This window comes from Ambystoma mexicanum, chromosome 8, assembly GCF_040938575.1.
Source record: "Ambystoma mexicanum isolate Mex_15411 chromosome 8, UKY_AmexF1_1, whole genome shotgun sequence".
NCBI lineage: Eukaryota > Metazoa > Chordata > Amphibia > Caudata > Ambystomatidae > Ambystoma > Ambystoma mexicanum.
Genome location: NC_090929.1, coordinates 840,832,301 through 840,856,383, shown reverse-complemented (window position 1 = coordinate 840,856,383; position 24,083 = coordinate 840,832,301). Strand labels below are relative to the sequence as shown.

Genomic DNA, 24,083 nt, shown 5'->3' with positions numbered 1-24,083 from the left:
GCATTGAGGGGGTGGATAGGGATGTCAAAGAGCAGTCTTTCTAAATCGCTCTTTTTTAAATCAATTTTCTTTAAAGTATATTTTCACTTATTACCGGATTGCCTACAGCCATCAAGATATCTCATTGGTTACCCACAAATATGTGTGCCCTCTTAATATCAAAAAGAAGAAACCTGGCTGTGTTGAAAAAAGGCTTTCTGTGGTCAATAATGCCAGTGGAACAGAGTTGGACTAGAGTAATCCCTGTACACTTCAGAGAGACGTAATACAGTTTTCAATGAAATTCGTGAATGGTGGAGAAGGTCATTTGTATGCAACCTTCTTGGATCTGTTAAAGGCTTTTAACAGAGTTGACACAGACAAGATGTGGCATAAACTGGCCAGATTGGGGATTCCCCTTCTCTACCTGACCTGATTCTGCTGCATAGTTTTAATTTTACAAAGCAAAGGTCAGGCAAGGGAAGTCCAAAATGCTTCTAACATTTATTCCATCTGATGGAGTTGGCCAGGGGTTTCTATTATTTATTATGTTTCTGCCAGATTTTAATGTGTACCTAGACAGGGCAATTGAAGTTGCCACCAAACTGAATTGTTTGTTTATTCCAAATCTGGCATATGTAGATGATGTGGTTTTATTATCACTAATCATGCAAGGACTATTGACAAAATGTAATTCCACTAATGACCAGGTTATTTATGTCCAAAGTGGTCCACACAGTTAGGATCCGGAGATAGTTAAGAAACCCAAAATCCCATTGGGTGATTAGAAGTTCTGTAGTGGAAAAGCGGTCTGCTTAGGAACAGTTGGGGTGAATCTTTGGAATTTCTGTATCCTGGGTTAAACATCAAAAAAGGCAATTTCCCATGTAAGGGAAATGGTAAGTGGTTTAACTAGATTGTATTCCTGGTATGGGGCATGTATATTTAAAGAAATATAATATGAATGTTTTTTTAACACAAGAGTGAGAGAGGTACAGATGTGGGGAATTCGATATGTTATGTTGAAATGGGTGAATGATTTTCCGTAGGAACAATTATTGAGAGCTATTTATGGAGTGCTGCTGATTCTTCTTTGCAAAGGTATTTGCTTCCTTTTTTCATAAAGGAAAGAAAATTGGTGATACACTACTTTAAAAATTCCCCCAATACAGGTTATGTCATGTAATTGCAAAAACGTTTCTGCACTTGGTGTGGAATGTGGTGTCATTTCTATTTGCACCGGGGGAATGCAGTGCAGACAATATCACACAGCGTACCACCACCATTTCTTCAGCTGCCTGAAGCCCTTCTCCAGGTGCCGCTATTTTGAAAGTGGGGAGGCAACAGGAATCCTCTCTCTGTTGCCTTCCCACAACCTCCCCCCCCAAGACATCCCACACTGATCCCTCACCCTCTAGCTCCCTCCCAACTTACTTGCTAGACCGAAACTTTGTGCTGCATTCCCAGAACTCCTTCCTTCCTGTGGCTGCTGCCGCACTAATAATAGAAAAAGGACTAAACAATATGAACTGAACCATTCTGCATTTAAACGAAAGAAAATAAAGTCATTCACACCCCAGGCAAACCTGGGGTGCGAACAGCAATCACACCCACTTAGGGGGTTGTACAGGACCTATAACAGAACTGAGTCCTCACTGGGGCCCACAATTCACTTGGGCCTATCTAGGCTCAGGCTGTTGGGCCGATACCAGACAAGAACATACCCCTAAGTGGATATCATTGCTACATTAGGCATTTATTAAGGCCAGTGATATCAGTGAGATCGTGATAGAAATAAGTGCTGCTTCCCAGGGCTCTCTTGTGTTTACTGCATTAAGGGATGCTTGCTACTTTTGTTCCAAGGATAATAATTCCTTGTGGGTGAATTTGATTTTCCAGATGCTGTTGAATAATATCACAGATGGTCCTCTTTTCTCCACAAATCTACATTGACACTTGAAGCAGCAGCTGATAATAGAAGATGATCTCTTGCCTGGCGGCTGGATGGCTTGATTGAGACTTTAGTTAAATCATCATCGGGGTGCTAAAGAGCAGTTTCTCAACCGCTTGCGACCAGTGGTCGAAGTGTACAAAAAGAAGTAGTGGAACTACGTTCCCTGCTGGCCTGCGCCCATTCTCCACAAACCCCATCGGCAGGCCCATACCACACACATACAATCCCCCAAACACTTGCACCTGCTGTTAAAGGGAACGTTCAGTGCAGTGCACTGAAATTGCAAGCTGCAATGTCTTCCTACACTTTTATTTTAAAACTAAACCATTCCAGAACTGTTTCTTTTTAAAATAACTGTTTCTTTTTAAAATAAAAGTATAGGAGCTGTAAAACGTAATTTAAAAAAGTAGAGGAGCACCGCTCCGGACCGCTCACTTTGACCACTGCTTGCGACATCCTCTCATGTAGTAAGAATGATTTTAAATGCTTGTAAGAGTTGCCTAATGAGATCAGGTGTAAATATTATCCCTCTGAATGACAGATGCACAGGCCGTGTATGAGGTTTACCTGGTGAAAAGTGCAGCTTCGACACATGCAAAGAGAATGGCCCTCATTACGACCCTGGCGGAATTCGGAAAACGATGGCGGAAATGCAATACCGCCATCGAATAGCGCTCGGTGCGACTATGACCCGTCACCGCAAAGTACGAAGCCATTAGCGACACCGTAGTGAACGCCAGCGCTAACTGCACCAAGCACGCGCGCGCGCGCCATGCCAAACCGTAAACACCACCATGGCGCAAGGGTACGCCAATTCCGACCCTAGCGGACATGTACCTAACGCCATCAAGCATGGCGGAATGTACCATTCCGCCATGGTGAGAAGTACGGCATCGCGAATCAACCGTAAACGGCCCCACTGAGTGCCTGTACACCGCTCCCTGCCCACAAAGTACAACTCCCCGTAGGTGCAATGAAGTCATAATGCAACCATTGAAATGTACAAGTCACCCATGCATGCCAACGAACAAAAGAAACACAACAGGGGCCAATGGGAGCTGCAGGGCACAGATGGCACGAATACAGAAGCCATCCCAATGGACATGACCACAGTCCCCCACCAAGAAACGCACGCAAACACAGGCACCTGTGACCAGCAATATTCCGAGAATCACATCATTCCACCAGTCCACCTGGCTGACCGGCATCTGTTACACAAAACCCAATCCCCCGCCCCTGAGCATGACAACATTCAAACTGTCATATTGGCAGCCCCCATCCCTGACCTCACGGGCTTCGTAGGCAAACGCGCCCAGTACAGTACCACGCAACTAAACTCCGAAGCTGGAACCCAATGCAGATCTCCTCACAATACATCGCCCCCCAAATAGGCATATGCCACATCACTTGCAAAGAAGAACGCTACACGGGCCAAATCAGAATAGAAATTTAATGCACATCAAAATCACCAAGCCCATACAGCCATCAGGCCATGAACTCCAAAACACATTTCACCATTGTGGGCTGCATCCGCAAGAAATGACCAGCCACTACTTGTGTGACGCCCTGTTCCCTCATGATACACAGAGCCACATTCACGTACGAAAAGGCAACATGGAAGCGCACAGAACCGCAGGGCCGTCCCAATGGGGAGGCACTAGTCCAGCTGAAAGGCCGAAATGTTGCTCCGAGCCACCAGTACTGCGTAAGGGCATGTGGCCCATTGGCGATCGTCCCATAAGATCGTAATGCTGCTCCACTGATTAACATGAAGCAGCAGGTGTCGGGAGTAAAACCCATCTGCAGGAGTGGCATACAGATGGCAGTGGCAAAAGGGGAGGAGATACCTGTCAACCAAAAGAAAAGAAAAAGAACAGAATGGCCATCAGAACTACATTCGAACAACTCACTTCAATGATCACACTAAATCCACAGCCATATGCATGCTAGCCCACTCCAAAGGATCATCACCACCCCAAAACCACTTGCGACTCATAACTATCTATATCGAGGTGTAAACACCATCACAAACGAGTGTACCTGTGCATGCGTCTGTGAAAACAGAATCCATCTGATGGGATTGGTAACGTGCATGGACACAAGTGTCTGAGGGCGCGTCGAGACAGGGAGGGCTCAACAAGGCCAGATAGACGATGGTCCCACTATGGCAGCCCTGCATCACATAGCGTAGGGGAGGCGGATAGATCCCAAGAAGCCCTGTACATGGCAAACTCTGTATCAAATCACCTGCCCATGCATCCATTCATCATTCCCTCATCCCGGGATTAAAACGCCTGAATATTTACTCACATAACATTAGAAATATCCATTGAGTCTGTACGTTATGCAGCCTGCAAAATCCACAGTGCCCCAGCCCGTAATTCCAGTGTAGTGAAGTAACATGTATTTGGGAACGTCCGGCCTCATCGCCCACGTCGCCATTGCGCATCCCAAACCATTCATATCAATCATTGCATCCTCGCCATGGCCCCTGTCCCAAGGACATTGAACAATAGTACGTTATATTTGCAGTCAGACCTGTGGGCATTTCCTCGCCGCTAGCTGAAAACCGAAAGCGCCGCCCTTCGAATTCCTCATTTGCAACATCACGTCGAAGAGGCATCTGTGGCCGTTTGAAATCACTAATTAATCCATCGAGTGCGGCTGTGTGTGAAAATGGCAACTGCCTTCACCCACAAATGGGACGCCCCGCCCGTCGTTGCAACTCGGTACAGTGATGCATGAGGGCCCACCGTTACTCGAGTACTACGTTCCACTGACCCTTCACAAGTCTGTTCGCGACTGCACAGATAGTATGTGAAACAATGGGACCACAGCAGAATGAACATATCAACCAATGTTACACGGCCATCGGGTACAAATACATGATTGCAATAGCAAGATGCCATTCCCCGAATTGCAGCGTTGTGCGCGGGACGTGCTCGGCCAAAGGGGAGAGCAGTTTGCACAGGTGGAATGAATCACCACAGGTGGAGGCCATACAGCCTGAAAACACATAAATTGCACAGCCAGTCTCCTCCCACAACCACACCGAAATGCTACCGGCAGGACTCGCGATGTTGGCCCTGGGGGACATGATAGCACTGCAAGTACTCCAACTCCAAGAAGAAGACGAACACCAACTACAACCGGCCGCACGGAGGAGACGCAGGAGGAGGAGGAGGCCAAGGCAGGGCCAGCAAGGGCCGCCAGCACAGCCACTACCACCACGCAGGCAGCCCGCAATCCCACGCCTCCGAGCACATCCGTTCAACCTCACTGATGAGCAGATCCACACCCTCTACCGTCTGGACCGGGACACCATAGCCGCCATTGTGGACATGACACAGGCTGACCTTGTCAGCATGATAGATAGCCCAACCGCCATCCCACCACTACTGAAGGTGGTGTCTGTACTACACTTCCTGGCCACAGGCACCTACCAGCACACAGTCGGACAGTTGCATGGCATTTCTCAGCCACTGTTCTCACGGACACTATTGCAAGTGCTCGATGCCCTCCTGCAGCACGCAGACGACTACATCTCCCTACCACGCTCGGAGCAGGAAATTACCAACACAAAAGTGGGATTCCATGCACTTGCCGGCATACCGGGTTGCATTGGTGCCATCGACTGCACCCATGTGGAATTGGTCGTCCCACATGCCATGGAGGACCAGTACCGCAACCGAAAACAATTTCATTCTCTGAATGTACAAATGGTGTGTGACTCCAACAGGATCATTACACATTGTTGTGCCCGATTCCCTGGATCAACCCATGATTCTATGGTCTTGAGGAACTCTACAATACCACGCTACATGGAGCGACACGCAGGGAACAGATCCTGGCTACTCGGTGAGTCTCATTACATGCATGATAATGTGGGGTATGTGATTCGGCAATGACCTGGCAGGAAGGGGGGGGGTGTGCGTACGTAGCAATGGCATTCCACATCATACGTTTCTCGTCCACATACAGGTGATGCTGGATATCCACTGAAGAGATGGCTCCTCACACCAGTCCGGAACCCACGGGACCAGCATGAGGAGGACTACAACCATGCCCACTCACGTACCCGTGTAGTCATTGAACAGGCATTCGGCCTACTGAAGGGTCGTTTCCGCTGCCTCAGCAGGTCTGGCGGGGCACTCCTGTACCGCCATGAGAAGGTTGCAAAGATGGTGATGGCATGTGTCATGCTCCACAACATGTGCGTACGTAGAAATGTGCCCATGCCCCCTGACGCAGAACTGCAAGCACCTGATGATGGTCATGATGAGGGTGAGGATGTGGCAGCACCTCAAGGAGTCTGCGAGGCACCGGAGGGCCGTGACATTCGTCAGCATCTCATTGATGTATGCTTCTAGCACTCACGCCTGGTGGCTGATACATGGACACGGGACTCGTGGCACTGTGTGTGTCTGGGACATGCACAATATGGACTGTACGCCTATGATGGCCTAGTACACAAAGATCAATGTCCACACATCTCATTGGTTGATCGTGCACTGTTTATGGCATATGTGATATCATGTTGTACACCCTATCGACCCGCCACCCAAGTGAGCCCAACACACCCCCTCCACCCTCCTACCTCCCCCCCGAACACCAGTGTCCAAAGATGCTCATTGTCAGTGGGCAGTCGCTATTGCAAGCCCCCTCTGCGGGTATCAGGGGCACCCCTGCCTGTGGAGCGCAGGTTCCTCCCAGATCTACGTTGGGGGCTGCCCTGGACGGAACTTGCAACGGATGATGTCTCTGCCTGCTCACGTCCATGCATGTCCCTAAGGGTTTGCGAGAGCTCAGTGAGCACACGGCGCACTGCGGCAAGTTCGGCACATACGTCCTTGGACGTCGCATGCAGTTCCCCCCTCAGGCTCTCGGTGCTACTCTCCATTTGTGCCCTTAGTGTCTCTGTACCTCTCTCCATTTCTGCCCTAAGTGTCTCAGTTGATGTTTCTATGTCTGCCTTAGTGCCCCCACATTCATCGGCATGGTCCTTGAGGAGCGTGGCCAGTTGCTGCTGTTGCACGATTAACTGGTCGAGGGACTGTTGCCTCTGCTGGGCCATGGCCATTTGCGGGGGTGTCACAGAGGGGCTGTTGTCCTCATGTTGCCTTGCCACAGGGCTTGTGGGGGATGGCCAGTCGTCGTCTTGTGGGTGCCCCTGCGTGGTATCCTCATGTTGTACGGGATGGGACAGACAGGGGGATTGGGACAGGTCATGGATGGATCTGACTTCGACATCCCCGTCTTCTGTGTCGGAGCATGCTGCCATCAATGGGGTGTCACCTATGGTGCTGCTGCCACCAGAGGCAGTGCCTTCTGTGGCATCCGTTGGGGGGACCTGTGGTGGTGGTGTTGTGGGCATGCTGGCTGCTGGGGTGCCTGTTGATGTTCCCTCCTCTGTGCTGCCACCTGATTTGTGCTGCTGCCGTGTCTTGATGCGTGCAGCTGAGGTGGAGGGTCTTTGGCCGTTGGTCTTGGCCCTCTTTGCAGGTGTGCTGGTAGGGGTGTCCTGAAGCTCGTCGTTTGGATCGGACCCTGTGGTGGAGTAAAGGAGGGCGAGGGTTATTGATGGGTCTGTGGGAATTGGAATGGCATTGTATCACATGCATTGGGGTGGTACCTGAGGGTGATTTGGGTCGGGGCCTTGGAGGTGCTTTCATTTGTGTGTGGAGTGAGGGTGCAGTTGTTTGGCAGCCTGCAGTTAGGGTGTGCCTGCTGCACGTGTAGTGCGTGTTTTAGGGGTTTTTAATTATTTATGTATTTATTGTGGGTTTTAACGTGCGCTATCAGGCCGATGTGTGTGGACGTTCTCCTGGACATGTGTTCCTGTTGCACTATGTGGACGCATGGTACTTCACATGGATGGACTTTGTGGATTTGGCATTGTTTTATTTGGCCCACCTACCTGAATCTTCGGATGTCTGCACTCCTTTCTCCATCCCTCCGACTCCCTCTATGCTCTCCATTCCGATGGTGGAGGCACAGATTTCTTCCCAGGGGGTCAACTTGATGGGTGATTCAGGACCTCCCCCGGTGGCTGTGGCAATGTTGCGGTTGGCAGAGAGTATGCTGTGGACGCGTATCCGCAGGTCGTCCCATCGCTTACGGCATTGCTGTGGGGTGCGGGGTGCGGTCCCCACCGCACTTACCCGCTGTGCCACCAGAGCCCATATGGCCTTCTTGTTTGCAAGTGCCGTCCTGGTCATTTGCGTGCAGAAGACGACGGCAGCATTCTCCTGGAGGGTCTCTGTTAGCACGGTGAGTTCCTCACGGGAGAAGTGGACCTGCCGCTTGCGGTCGCACGCTTTCTTCGCTACTTTTCCCATTTTTCTTGGTTTCGCTAGGGTGGGTGACGGGTTGGGGTGTGTTTCAGGGTAGTGATTTTAGTGGTTGTGTGGTTTTAGTGGTTTTATAGGTGTACGGCGGGATGTTTCCCGTTCCGGGCCCATGTTTTAACTTCCGTTTCCGTATATTTCCGGTCACCGTACTTTCCGGTAGGCGCACACTGCGGTGTCCGCTGTGATGGGTGGCGGTATTGCACCTAGGGCGCCGTACGGCGGCGGTGTGGGCCGTTTTGGGGTCATTTCCGCCATCGCGGACTTTGCACTTCCGCCATGCCGTGGTGCTCGTGCCCGATGGGTCGGAATGGGCCGCACTTTGCTCCTTCGTGCAATGGCGGAAACGCTATTTACGCTGTGGCGGTCCGGTCAGTCACTTTCCGCCAGGGTCGTAATGAGGGCCAATAACAGGATACAGTGACAAAAGCTAACCTTTTATGCAGCCTACACATTCTGAAGAGTAAAAGGAGCAGGCTGCTTTGAGAATTTGAGAATGAAATACACTGATTATTTGAAATGTAACTTTCCAGAACACGCTAACTAAAGAGACCCATCATATGTTTGTGCTGTGCAGGACAAAACATGAAAATAAGGCCCACACTGAGAACGGTTGCAGTATGTTACATTCACTGCACACAATTCACACTAATGGAGATAGGAAATTAAATGTTTACAAATTGAACACAAAATATGCAAGTCATTAAACAAATTAGGCATACAATACACCTGTTTATTTCAGGATTGACAATTACACATATTAATAAATGTGATGTGCCTAAGGTTAATGTAGTATTTAGTCACTTCAAGTAGCATGTATCTTATGTTTGAACTTTTGTATTCCTCAAGGAAGCAGAAGCCCCATCGAATGTTGTTTAGCCTAACGATTGTTTGTGCTGCCCTTTATAACTACGTTAAATGAATAATGATGTTATCAGTTGGCAAGGCAAGGACAAGTACTCTGAAGACTTGAGAAGCGCATCCCTAAGTGAATACGAATCAGAGTGTTGCAGAGCACCATAATAGTGTGTATCTCTGGTGTGTGACTCACTAAAAACACAAGAAATGTATCCACAGGAATGATTTTCTTGATGAGATGTGCACATATTTGAAATCGTGACGTTTGAAACTCTACAATAATTCCTGTTCTGAGACTTGCATATGAACATCGAAGATATTAGCTTTTTCAGACCTAGTAGTGTATTTTAAATTGACCTCATCGTAGGTTTACTAAATGATCAAAATCCATATCTCTTCCATTTGACATATTAAAAAGCAGTTAAATTGCTTTTAGTATACCAGATGGAACAACATATAAATATATTATATGCAGAGTTTTAAGACAATGGGCCTCATTACGACCCTGGCGGTAAGGGGTTAGCGCCATCGTTAGCTGCGCCGACCCCTTACCGCCAATCACGAGTTCCCTTTCCGCCATGGCGGATTTTACACCTGCTTCTAGCGGGTGTAAAAATCCATGGCGGTAAGGGAACTTGGTGTTAATTACGCCACCGTAATTTACGGTGGCGTAATTAACGCCTTCCCCACTCCCATCATGCCCTATGGGGCAAAAATGGGAATGGGGAAGGGTAAATGGGGATTGGGGATTTACCGCCCCGCCAAGGTCGGAATGGGGCGGTAAATCCCCTTACCGCCATGGTGTTAACGTAGTTAGCACCATGGCGGTAAAGTCACGGCCCTGGCGGTAACTTTCCGCCAGGGTCGTAATGAGGCCCAATGAAAACCAACATTTCAAGAAAACACGATTATTTGACATCAGTTTTAAACTGGATGATGTTAGGACAATGTGAAGTGTGCTCTTAAGGAGAAATGACATTGAAACACAGATTTGGGAGCTGCTACCTGCTTTCTCAGCCAAGATAGCCAATGACAAAAAGGAGGGCGTTTCAATAGCTCTGTCATAACTAAGAGAGCAATGGATTCAGATAACTTGCCCAATGAGAATTATATGTGAGTCGAAACACATTTAGGCTGGGGTTTTCGGGATATTTAAACTTAGACCCTTTCAGAAGAGGAGTCAATCAGCTAAAAACTGGGAGCCACCTGGATTGATTGCAGACAGCTTTGCTGTATGACGGAGTTGACTGGATTTAATACAAGGCCTTATCCAGGGAACTGGTCACAGAAAGAATCCAAGAGCAGAGCAAAGGGCCCAGACTGAAAGGAACACGGAAATCATGTCCTGGGACAGGTGCCCAAATGACAGAGAAAATTACCTGGTGCAATCTGATGGCCTCTGCCTGTTTGCCTGTCTGAATTTGAGAGATATAGAATCAAAGTGTGTATATATGCTCTGAAGGAATGTACCTATTGTCTGTAGAATTTAAATACATTCTATATCCATTCTACCTGTAAAGGTGTATATGCAGAACTCCAATTAAATGTATATCACTGACAACCAGAATATAGTCCAAAGTGTGTGTGCTTTGGTGAATTTGAATACATGAAAAAGAACCTTTTGTGTGGAGGATCTCTGTCTGCAATCTAGCTATGCGTCACACAGACTGATGGAACGTTAGAGGTCTGGTTTATAGTCAGTGAAGTAACTGAATCTAATGTCCCTGACAAATCAATCAAACTGGGGGTGCTGATAAGAGGGCTTAGTCATTAAGAAGAAGAAGACAGAGTGAGTAGGGTTCACTGTTCACAGGTATCCTAGGAACATCATTTGGGAATAACATTTGTTTATTTGAACAGCCCAACTTCTTAGAAAATTAATTGTATTCTGAGAGATCCCTGAAATAAATATGTGGACCTTAGGTGAAGACCCCTCTTGATCTGGTTAATAGATTCCATGTTCTTATGTTATTTCATATTTATATGGTTTTACCAATTTTGCATGAATTGTGTATGTCTTCAATTGACTAGAGTTTGAAAATCCAAATACATTTTGTGTATCCTTGTGATCAACGTATTTTGCTAGATTGAATATGTTAGTCTGAACAATCATTCACCTATGGATTTTAAGGGGTGCTTGTTTGGAATAAAGTAGGCTAATGTAATTATACTGTTCATCCTATTAGTTGATAGGACAGACCTTACTGACATTATTGATCTGTACATATTTTGGTGAGCTGGGATTGCGAACGATATCAGGTTTGCATCTTTTGCATTGTGTGTGGGCTTCACCAGTACATTTAATTATCTTTATTTGAAATACAACCGATTTGTATTGCTTACCAGCCTGTTACATGTCCCAAATGTGGGAGTGACAATGTTGGACATTTACACCATTGTATTAGGGTTCCCCAGCGTCATACACATAACCTAAAATAAAAGTTGACAATTGTGCACTTCCTATTTAGGGTGGGTTGTTAAATGACCCTGAATCGGGGATTGCCTGATTAATTAATCCTACAGTTTGACAAATGACCATACACAATCTCTACATTGCAACTGTAGAATTAGGCAAAAACCGAAATACTATGTGGGTTCTTGTGCCAATATGTTGTTATCAGAGTGGAATTCCTTGGCCCATTATGGGGACGACTGTGCTTGTCTAACAAAGAAGGGATGTCATGTCATCTCTTATTTGATCTAAATGAAGATGTTTACGTCTTTGCTGACTTTATTAAGCAAACACTAGAGATCAAACCACATAAAACTAAGCATGTACTATTCTGAATGTATGTATTATGGAAATTGCTCTATGTTTCTAACACACAATTATGTTAATTAAGAAATCTGAATAAATGTTTTTAAATCTAAATTGAAAAAAATTGTTCATCAGTCATAGAAGAACAACTGTTAAACAACACTCTGACAGCACATCTTATGAAAGCTAAGATTTTTCGAACCAAGAGTTGAAATTCTCAATCCTCTTTGACATATTTTGAGGGCACATCAACACTACTCTAAGGAACTATCTAGACCTGTAACCTAAGAAAGAGGAATTTTCCTCTGCATCTCGATTAGCATGTACCCCCATGCCCCGCACCTTCATCCCTTTGTTTGCTCAATCGATCCAGGAGGTTTAGGGTTCTTTCATCGACAGTCATTTTTACAACTTTTTTTACCAGTACACTTTGCTGAAATCATTCCTCAAACTTTTGGTGGGTGGGAAAGGGCAGATAAGGGTTTGGGGTGTCTGGAATAGTTAAAATAGGTGGAGGAAGAGTTTTAGGGGGGAACCCCCCAAAAATAAAAAATAACCATTTCGATGACTTATTTCAGCAAAATGTATTCATAAAAATGACTGGCAATGAAATGACATAGAACCATCCAGATCATTCTACGACAAAGAGATTTCTGAGACTATCCACACTCATTAATCACAGTTCCTCTCCCTAGAACAGTCTCCTGTGGTTACCTCTGGTGTCCAGATTCTACCATCATGCAGAATTCATTTAAATCAAGCAATCCTAAATCTATGTTTTTCTATTTAGACATGTGAGAAGTGCAATACTACGACTGCGCTTACATTTATGGCCAACTCGCGAGGTACAGGCACAAAGGAAGCTCATTAAACCTGAAGACAGTTATTGTTGTTTCTATGGTGATCTACTAATTAAGGAGACATTAAAACATCTGATAGTAGAATGCCAGTCGCTTATGGGGATAAGACACACATATTTTATTAAACACATGGCTTACTTTGGCAACATGAATCCTGAAAACAGATGGTTAGTTATCCTGGCTACGAAGGTTATGAGCATTCGAATAGCGACAGTGAATTTTTTAAATGCTTTGAATTTGGTAGATTAGATTGAATTTTGGAATCAGTAATTGCAAGGAGTGCAGAAGTAATAGTTGATATTCTAAGATTTTGAGTATACTTTGAAGTGAAAGCATTAAATATGTAATGTGATTCGAGACACATTTGTAATGTACATTGGTACTTTTATGTATAGATAGGCACAAATAATTCTACATTTTCTTCTGTTTTATCAGGAATGCAATTTAAGTAGAAGTTTGTTTATGGATGTCTGTTTTATTTTATTTTACCTTTTCAAATTTTGTCTCTGATCACCTATACAGGTACAAATGATTTGTTTAATATGTTGATATTAATCTCATTGTATTTTATTATTGTCAGTTTCTTGAATTTGTGATATTAATGATTGAAAAAGTTGACTAAACTCAGCTAACTCAATAAAAAAATGTTTTTAAAAAAATGTAGACATGTCTTACTTTTCTCTGGACAGGTGAGATCACTTCGACCACTTTACTGGACAGAGAAGTCAAGTCGGAATACATCTTGATCATCCGGGCTGTGGATGGAGGTGTAGGACCCAATCAGAAAATTGGCATTGCAACTGTGAGTGCTAGCTATTCACTCTCTGTCCCCTTTGGTGTCTGTTCTTTTGCTGACATATGCCGGTGGTAAAGCTGAATAAATGACATCTTACTAGGATCATGAGGTTATAGATGGACTGGAGCAACATAAGAACCAATGCGTTTCTCCACAGGTGACCATCACATTGTTGGACATCAACGACAACGCTCCCCAGTGGCGGGATGAACCCTATCTCATTAACCTGGTAGAAATGACGCCACCAGATTCAGATGTCACTACGGTACGTATATATCCTTTCCCATGGGACTGGCCCATTGATCAATTTCTTGCACGCTTCCTCTTTAGTCCGTGGTGCCAGCATTCCCCCTTTCATCTTGTTAATTGAACTCATGTCGTTCCTCACCCTCGTCTTACCCTACATAATGACATGCTGCAAGCAGGTGTCAGAGTTAGGGATTGTTATTCTAGTGATCAATAGTACCCGTCAGGAGGCATAGGATGTACATCCACATGTTTAATGGAATTGTTTTTTTTTGTTCTTGTTGAGCGATGATGGCGCTTTCAGAGTATTATGCTTCAGCAGGTGTATATGTCTGTCAGGCCATATGATACATCAGATGTGACAAGATATTCCTTTCATGCATGGCTCGGCTAACCGATGCATATTTTAAGCCACCATGTGATGAGCTCATGAGCAGAATGAAATGCTTTCTATTTAAAATAACCTTAAAAGATAAAATCACAAAATGGGAGGTTGAAGGGAAAAAATAGAAAAGACATATAATTAGTTACTTTAATTAAGGTAAGAATGTTTTCTGTAAAACATAAATCTCTCACATTATCTCATTCACTGAAGAGCATAGTCAAGAATGCCCGCACCCATAGACAGCCATTTGCCATTCTCTTGAGCCAACCTGCCTATTCGCTATCGCTGCATGCTCCCTATGAAGGCTAGGGCCATTAATTAGGATCCAGGTCTGCAGGGTGAGCAAAGTAGTCCATTATGCTTACGGTGGTGCTGGCACTGAGGCTGAAAGCTTGACATTTTGAGGGAAAGGAGACCAAATAATTCGACACAATTCAGAAGCTGGGTTCCTCCTAGTACAATGAGTGATAGCACTAGTAAGAGTGAGTTGTGGCCTTCAGACAGCACTAAGAGTACATTCTCTGATTGCCGTGCCCAGTGACATTGATCCAACCTAGAAGCGATCAGACAGAGGAGTGGGGGTTGGTACTATATGGATTGCTGCTGCTGATCCTACTCACCGCGCCACTGATAAAGAATTTGTTCCTCAGGCTCAGCCAATCATCAAATCTGCAGATCTGCTTTTGTTAGACAGCTGTCAGAGAGACCAACTAGACCCCTCTGCCACTGGCAACTGACAGATTTCTGCTAACCTGACTAGTGCAGAGGAAGATATCCAGCTTGTGTGATCTCAAAAGAAATCCCACATCAAACTATCAACTCACACACAATGAAGACTGTTAAAAGCAGCACATTTCTCCAAGGCCTGTAAGAAAAGCAGAAAGATGTCTGCATCGCCAATTCTCATTCTACTCCATTGAATGCCCATTGCCTGACGTGGTGTCTAATGAGTTTTGAAAGTGGTGGGAAGTAGCTATTTTTACCAGATTGGTGTAAGCGTATTAAGCGAACCCATACCCAACCAGGAAATATTTTACAAACATGGGTCAAAATGTTTTTAACACAACACAAGGAGATGTTCTTTGAGATTCTATCCTTTTTTTCCATATCTATAGTGTCCTATAGTAAGAAAAATAACTTCCTAAAGTGTTGTTACCGTTAGATATAGGAAAGTAGTGAGTTAGATAAGCAACATTCTCTTCTCTATACCCTTTTCTAGATAGGCGGCACCCTAGCACCAATTAGGAAAAGTAGAAATAATTGAGGGGTAGCTGGACTTTCTCATAGGGAGATTTAGTGAGCTGTAGGCCACTAGAGATATTGAAGAAAATAATAGGATCTCAGAGAACTTCTCCTTGTGTTGTGTTAAAAAACTGTCGACTTCAGGTAGAAGTTGCTGCTCTTTAGCCCTTGTCTATGACAGTGTATTTTGATATTCCTTCAAAATGTCTCTAGACCGCACATTTGTAAGAAATTGAAGCCAAACTGACATCATTTGTGTGCAGTTTTGTCAGTGAACACATTAAATATTGCATTACTTCAGTCAACATGCCACCAACCGTGCACATAACAGCACATCATGCACATTCCCACCAGAATAGTGTGGGCCGAATAGAAACTCGGAATACACAGTAGACAAATATATATTTGTGCCACATCACTGAAACGGTGCCTGGTGCAGTGGCTGTCTGCCATAGAGGCAAACACAAAAATCATACATCATATGCTACCTTTAAAAAGGGTGCGCCTTTATTTGTCATTTAATGCCCAACATTCGTCTGTTAATGATATCGAATTCGAATGTTGAGAGCATGCAATACACTCAAAATTAGCTGCAAGGTTTTTACCACCAAATGCAAGGTTAGAAAAAAAGATAATGGCCCTCATTAGGACTCCGGCGGAAAACCATGGTGCTATTAGCACCATGGTCGATGCCGGAGTCCGCCATGGCGAAATGGGGAATTACCACCCCATTCCAAGGTTGGCGGGGCGGTAATTCCCCATGCCACCATGGCCCTTCCCCATTCCCATTTTTGCCCCATAGGGCATAATGGGAATGGGGAAGGCGGTAATAACGGTACCGCAAATTGCGGTACCGTACTTACCTCGAGAGTCCCTTTGCGGGCCCCTACTTTAACGGCTGGTCTAGACCAGCCGTTAAGGTTGGGTCCCGCAAAGGGACCTCCTAGTAAGGCGTTAAGGGTTTAATGGCGCTGACACCTTTTACGGCGCTGTTAAACCCTTAATGCCAGGGTCCTAATGAGGGCCAATGTGCACAATGTCAGGTTAGAAATTGCTATGTCAGGTCCCACATTGCAAAACCAGTTCCCAACTGCACCAATTAATCGTATACGCCTTGCCCGTTTCAACAGCGCCAAGAATGCCAGTTTTGCAGCAGTAACATATATAACTAAGATGGCATCCAGAGTGCCCTTAGGACATTGTAATGTCAATGTCAGCAAGGCAATGCCAGTATTGCCTGTGTGTTTTACGGGCATCAAGACCGGCATGGTATGCTTTAAGTGGACTCACAATTGAATAGTGGCCATATAGGCACATCTGCCTCTCCCGAAGGAACTTGTTATGCCAGCGTAGAATCAACTGTGCTAGTGTTATGCCTATAAAACATATTATAATATTGGTTTCTACATTGCCCCTAAAATTACATAATGGGCACCTTGTTGCCCACTTATGTGCACCCTGCCTCATCTCATCATCCCCTGTTTTGCACTATGCCATGGCCATCTTCCTGTGAAAACAAAGAAATTGATATGAGGCTGGGATGCCCAAAGGAAACACACCAACACAGGTTACAAAGGACATACAAAGTGCTTTATTTAAAAGCTACAACAGTTACCAAAAAGTCAATTGACAAACGGATAGCTATTCGGCTCTCAGAGTAACGTAACGAACTTCAACGAAGGTTCGATGCATTAGTAGAGAGACCGTACATTGGAATACTAGGGCTTTTATATCCTTTATCCAGCCCTGGCCAACCCCCTCGCGGGTTAACCATTCTTAGGACCAGGCCTAGGGTTCCTTGCCAGGTCAATCCCATAATGTATGTATTTTGATCAGTTCCGCTGATACAGTTTTTCATTTACACATAGGTCAGGGATAGGACAAGGTCTCAGTCCGCGACCCCGACAAGTGGCCTGCAGGCATATTACTTATTCATGTGTGCGGAGGTCACAATGGCCAGAATCTCACTCAGAATGTCATTCGGCCTCCATTTTGATGTTCAGGGTGACTTCCACATTACAAGAGAACCTAGGCTAAATCCAAGATGGCGAGTTACACAATTTTTCGTTAAGGTCAAGACCTTACCGCGGAGTCTATTTACATGATATTTTAGACAACTTGGCGTAGGCCAACACACATTCAAATACTGCGATAGGAGACATAATATCATTTCAATTCCAACAGACCCTCCTTTTGGCCTATGGCAAGTGCTAATATCATTTCTAATACTTTTGCAAATAACTCCATGTGTTGTCATCCATACATCCCAAATCATTGTCTGTAATATCTATAGCCATTAGGTCGTTCATCAGAACCTCTTGTAACACAAACTCTTTAGATGCTGTATCTGGGGCATTTATTCTATGCCCTATTGTGCTCACTGCTTGGGCACAGCATCCCCCTAGCATTCCACATATACTCGGAAGACATTGAAAACAGCAACAAAGGAATAGCAGGATCCCCAAAATAACCAGAATAACAGAAAGCACCTTCCAACCCCAAGATCGTAAAGAATCCCAGAACCAGGTGCTAAGATTCCAATCTCCTACAGGGATATGTACTTCAGAACTAAGAGTATGCAAGTTCTGTATTGCTTTAAAAATTGTCGGCGAGGAATCTGGTACGAAAACACAGCAAGCGGACTCCACTAATTTGCATACTCCACCTCGTTCTGCCAAAATGACATCTAATGCCATCCGATTTTGGAGTGCTACCAATCTTATTGCTTTTTGTTCTAAGGTCATATTGTAGAGTATGTCCGTGGTCCGGTTGATCGTTCTCTCCAGTACCCTTGCTAATCCCCTAATGTTCTCAGAGTTTGTTATTTGTCACCAAAAGGGCACAACTGATTTCGCTATATCTCCCAATACTTGCCCAGGGGTATCTCCGTTCTTGACCCGCCGTGGGCGAGCCTTAGAAACCTCCAATGTACTAGCTACAAATACCCCGGGTAACAGTATTCCTAAATAACAGGTTCCCTGCCAATCCTTGGGCAACCAGGGAAATGCTAAACTACCACAAACAAAATAAACAGGCCCCCCCTACATACAGAGGCCCGTTTTCTCCAGTCAAATTTACAATGTTCTTACAACCTTCAAAATCTCCCATTGGCCGAGTGCCATTTCTTTGTACACAAAAGGGGACCGAGTCAGGGCTATGATTTATAGAATAAGAAGGAGGCACGGCGTCCTTATTGCCTATCGGAGCCATTTTAAAAGAAATTAAAGTTTGAAAAGGAAGAGATAGTTTATCAGGCGGCTTAATAGAAGCGACATTGGGTTTACTTCTATTTGCAAAAAGCGAGCATCCCAGGGGAGTTAATTCATGTTTCTCGAAATCATTCAAATTAGTTCCATCAAAGTTCCCTGAGATGCTCTCATTCCAATGGCCAAAGAATAGTGCTCTAAGAGAAGCATAGCAAGCAGTCGTTAAAGGTAAAGGATGAATATACCATCCCAGTCCCTTGTTCCCATGTTGCGGTAAATGAGTACAAATCCAACAATTACTCTTATTAAAAATGGCATGAGTTGCATTCATTACTATCATTAGAGTGTTATTATGATACTTTTGTCTATGTTGGGAGTCTCTAGGGGACAGAGTGTGAAGGTGTACAGAGGGAGTCAAAGCAGTTGGTACAATCTCGGTCGGTAGTAAAGGTTTCAGAGGATAGATTTCTTCAAAGTACCAAAGTCCTATAGCAGTAGTTGCAAAAATAACAATTATCATTATCAAAACACAGCAGTACGTTTTCGGGCGCAGGCACATTGTTCATTGTTCAAGTTGGTCACCCCCTTATTCACAAGTCCAGTGCGGGGAGCAGCAGTGGAGGTAGCAGGCATTGTAGTTCCTCAATCAACGACCCCAATGTTCGTTGCTGGCGACGCTACGGTCGCGCGATTTCTTAGTCCTTCCCAACCCTAGCCAGCAGAATCCCTTTTGTTCAACAGAACTTTCTTATACGAAAGAAAACTTCCAATCACTTCCCTTTTCCAGATGCACGAAAAACCCGTGCCGTAGTTCTATTTTCTTCGTTGAAGGTTGTACCTGGTGGTACCCAAGATTGTCTGATCCAGAAATAAAGTGTTGTCACTTCCTGAGGGAAGCGACGTATCGGAGGCGACGGAAGTCGCAGAGCTTGAAACAACGTTTTCCGGAAGTGATTTTTCAAGAGAGTGCGGAGACGAATTGGACTGTTCCCCAAGCTCCTCGGGCTCAGAGAAATTCTCCGACGCACTCATAGCGCTGTTTGCTACTCCAAGATCAGAGACTGTAGCATCAGCGAGGGGTTCTGCTTATTCTGTAACGTGTGGCGTCGGGTGAGGAAGTTTCTTGACATGCGTCGCGTGGATCCAGTGCTTCTTTCCAGCCACCCGCACTGCTGTCCGGGTGACCAACAGCACCTGGTAGGGTCCCCGCCAGCGAGGCGCGAGACAGGAAGACCTTTCGTAGGCCTTCACTAGGACCCAACTTCCAGGCTGTATATCGTGTCCTGGGCCCTTGAACCGTACAGGTAAAGCTGAGTGCACCTGGTGATAAATGAAATACAGATTTTTAGTTAACTGGTTACAGTAGTCTACAAGCAATACATTTTCCACCTCTCTCAGGGCTTTGGTTTTGGGAGACCCCAAATGTTAGCAGGTCTCCCCATCACTACCTCAAATGGAGAAAGCCCAGTCTTAGTTTGAGGTGTAGTACGCATAGCCAATAATACAATAGGTAAGGCATCTGGCCATTTCAGTTTGGTATCGGCACATGTTTTCGCAAGCTTATTCTTTAAGATACCATTGTGTCTTTCCACCAACCCAGCACTTTGAGGATGTCTAGCTGAGTGAAATCGTTTCTCAATACGTAAGGCTGTGCATATCTGCAAAATTACTGCTGCAACAAAATGAGGACCATTATCCGACCACATTACCCTCGGGAGCCCAAATCGAGGAAAAAATTATTTTACCATAATCTTTGCAGTGGTCATGGCGGTAGCATCTTTAACGGGGAAAGCCTCGACCCATTTACTAAAGGCACAAATAATTACAAGAACATATTTCAAATTGTTACACCGTTCCATCTCAATAAAATTAAAGTGAGTGACCTTGAAGGGAACAGAAGGGGGCCCAAAGCTTCCCCTTGGAGTTACTGTCCCCTTACCCACATTGTGCTGTAAGCAGATCATACAATTTCGGACATGATATCTGGCAGTCTCCGGAATCTTGTTATTCACCCAAACTTGTTGTAACATTTTCGTGATCTGATGAGCACACACATGTGTAGGACCATGTGCCATCGTAACCATTGCCAGTACATATGAATCAGGGAGCAACCATTTTCCTTCAGATGTATCCACCCAACACCCATCATCATCCAGTTTCCCCATTCCTTCAGCCCACCTTTTAGATTCTTCTACTGTGGCATCAGTTTGAATATCTCGCGCAGACCCAATACCTTCATCCATTATATAAGCATCTCTCATTTCCCTCAAAGCATACATGTCCGTGCTAAGGTCTGTGGCCGTTTGTCTGGCTATCAGGTCCGCAAAAAGCGTTCCCTTTCCCCACATCATCTAAGACCTTACGATGTGCTGCACATTTCATGATCGCTAACTGTTTAGGGAGTGAGAGTGCCGAGAGTAATTGCACTATTAAGGGGCCATGCTGGATCTTGGTCCCATGTGAGGTCAGGAACCCTCTTTCCGACCAGAGCCTTCCAAAGTTGTGAGCCACCCCAAATGCGTACTGGCTATCAGTATATATATTTACTATTCGCCCTTGGGAGAGTTCACAAGCTCGGGTCAACGCTATAATCTCTGCGGCCTGCGCAGAGTTATTCGAAATTCTCTTAGTTTCAACAACTTTACTCAATGTAGTAACTGCATAAGCAGCTGTAGATGTACCATCTGAAAGTTTGAAGCAGGAGCCATCACAAAACAGCTCCCCTTCTGCATTGCCCAAAGGAGTATCTATGAGATCTATCCTGCCCTTCGTTTCTTGTTCAGTGGTATATAGGCAATCATGTAATTCTTCGTCACCGCAAACAGTGTTTTGCGGGAAAGGTAAGAGTTCAGCCGGATTAAGAACACAACACCTCTTAATTTGAATGTGAGGGGCAAACAGAATTAATTCATACCTTGTTAACCATGCAGAGGTGAGGTGTTGCGTTTGGGTTTTGTTCAATGGGATATCAACAGAGTGAGGTACCATCAAAATCAAATCATGGCCTAGGACCATTCCCTCACTCTGTTTTACAGACGCGGCAGCAGCAGCGACAGCTCGCAAACATCTTGGCAAAGCGCATGCGACAGGGTCAAGGGCGGAGGAGTAGTAGCCGCACGGCCTATTCTTCCCTCCGTGTTCCTGTGTTAACACAGCCAAAGCACATCCATCACATTCATGCACAAACAACACAAAGGCCTCGTCATAATTTGGAGTACCCAGAACCGGTGCAGATCATAGCGCGGTTTTGAGAAGCTCAAATGATCGTTGATATTCCGAGTTCCATGGCAGTGGCAGAGAAATGCCCTTCTTCGTCAAAGCCAACATCGGTTTTATCACTAGCGAAAAGTTCGGGATCCACAACCTACAGTAAGAAGCCATACCTATTAAGGCTCTGACTTCCTTCTGTGTATTTGGAACAGACATGCCAGAAATGTGTTTTATTCTTTCAGGTGTCAATCTTCTCTCCCCTCCTTTGACAGGAGGTAGCCTAAATAGGCGACCTCCTGACAACAATATTGAAATTTTTTTGAGCGAAGCTTTATGACCATTTTTAGCCAAATGAACAAGCAACAGTACAGTGCCTTCTTTACAAGCACTCTCAGAGTCTGCAGCCAAAAGCAAATCATCAACATATTGAAGCAGCGTACAAGTAGGTGGCAATTCAAGGGTGTCGAGCTGCTCTTTCAAAGCTCTACTATAAATGCTTTGACTTTCAGTATACCCTTGAGGTGCCCTGGTAAATGTAAATGAGCGCCCCCCCAAGGTGAACGCAAACAGATATCTACTTTCCTTATGTATAGGAATGCTAAAGAAAGCGTTTTTTAAATCCACAACGCTGAAGTGCGTAGCCATAGCAGGGATCATTGTCAATATCGTCGTCACATCAGGCACAATTGGAAATTGTGGGGCGACAACTCTGTTAATAGCACGAAGATCAATTATGAACCTGTATGGAATTGCATTGTCGCCTTTCTTATATACAGGCAAGATCGGACTGTTACACAGACTACCTGTAATCTCCTCGATCACCCCACGATGCACAAAATCGGAGACATTGCATTTCAAAGCATGCTCGCCCTCAACTGATATTTTATACTGCGGAATGCGTGGTAGTTTCACTCCATGTTTCAAAACTATTTTAACGGGCTCAATCTGTAATACCCCGACATCATTGTCGTCAACCGCCCATAAACATTCCGGAACAATGCTAAACTCAGGAGGTAAAGGTCGAATCAGGAACTTAGAATTAGGAAGTTGCTGTGGTGAAACCGTCAGCCGTACTCCATCAGAAGAACAATGAATTACTGCGTTCAATTTCTTTAACAAATTCAACCCCAGCAAATTCTCTCCACAGTTCGAAGTGAGAAGAAAAGGGCAATGGTCCGTAAAGGGACCCAAAGAAACAGACACTGGTGAAGAAACCGGACATACAATTGGTATACCAGAAAACCCTACGGAAACATTTGTTTGCCCTGACAGTGGAATGTTTGGAACCCGGGAATGACCAATGGAGCACTTCTGTGCTCCAGTGTCTATCAAAAACTGGTGTTTCCTATTCCCTACTAATAATTCAACATAGGGGCCTTTCTGATTAACGGGAATAGGTGAAGGTTCCAAACCCTGCTTTGGGCAATCCTAATGAAATAGAGCCTCGTCAGAAGGAAGCTCTTCAGAAAGGTAGGCAGCAGAAGGGTGATCAAATATGTTCCTCGAGTCCACACTCGAGGTCTGATTTTCCCGTGAAAAAGGTTGCTGAGGATCTTGTAAAAACTGACCTCTATCAGGGCCCCCTGCTCCAGGGCGGCCCCTGGGTCGTCTACCCATACTCCCAAACGCACTGTTTGACCTTTGTCGAAGGACCGGGCACTGTGCTCGCCAATGACCTTCCTGGCGGCAATAAGCACATTGATTAATATTCACAGGACCCAAAGGAGCATTTCCTTTTGGGACATACTGACCTCTGGTCTGTGTCGTGCCTCCTCTAGGGTTTCTAACAATTTGTTGTAGTAATACTTTGGTTTTCAAATCTCCTTTCCTCTTTTCAATTTTTTCCTTCTCATTATTAACACGGTTCTCATAATACTGAGCCATGTTCAAAACCTCAGATTGAGTTTTTGCCTGCCAAGCGCTCTCAGAGGACATAATTTGTGACTGGATGTCGGGCAACAATCCGCGTACAAATTTGTCCACAAACAACCTTTTCCCAGACTCTGTACCCAAATCATGTCCACTGAAGTCAGAAAATACCTGCTCGAATCTGTTAAAGAATTCGGTGGCGCCTTCAGTTTTTCCTTGAACACAGGCCGTATGCTTGTCCCAAATAATTCTTTTCTCTGGAATTATAGTTTTTAATTGTGCGACAATTCTATCAGGCAAGGTAAGTATTACCTGTGGTGGTTTTCTCACCTGCTGTTCTTTCCCCATCAATCCTAATCATATTAGCCCACGT

At 45.1% G+C, this 24,083-nt stretch overlaps 1 protein-coding gene across 1 annotated transcript in view; it reads left to right on the top strand.

Annotated features, from left to right (window-relative positions):
- Positions 1 to 24,083, top strand: part of CDH23 (cadherin related 23) — a 3,939,560-nt gene that overhangs the window by 2,504,755 nt on the left and 1,410,722 nt on the right. The window contains exons 20-21 of the mRNA XM_069610726.1: positions 13,446 to 13,558; positions 13,710 to 13,817. Of these exons, the coding sequence (XP_069466827.1) occupies positions 13,446 to 13,558; positions 13,710 to 13,817 (221 nt within the window). The remainder of the gene's footprint in view (positions 1 to 13,445; positions 13,559 to 13,709; positions 13,818 to 24,083) is intronic.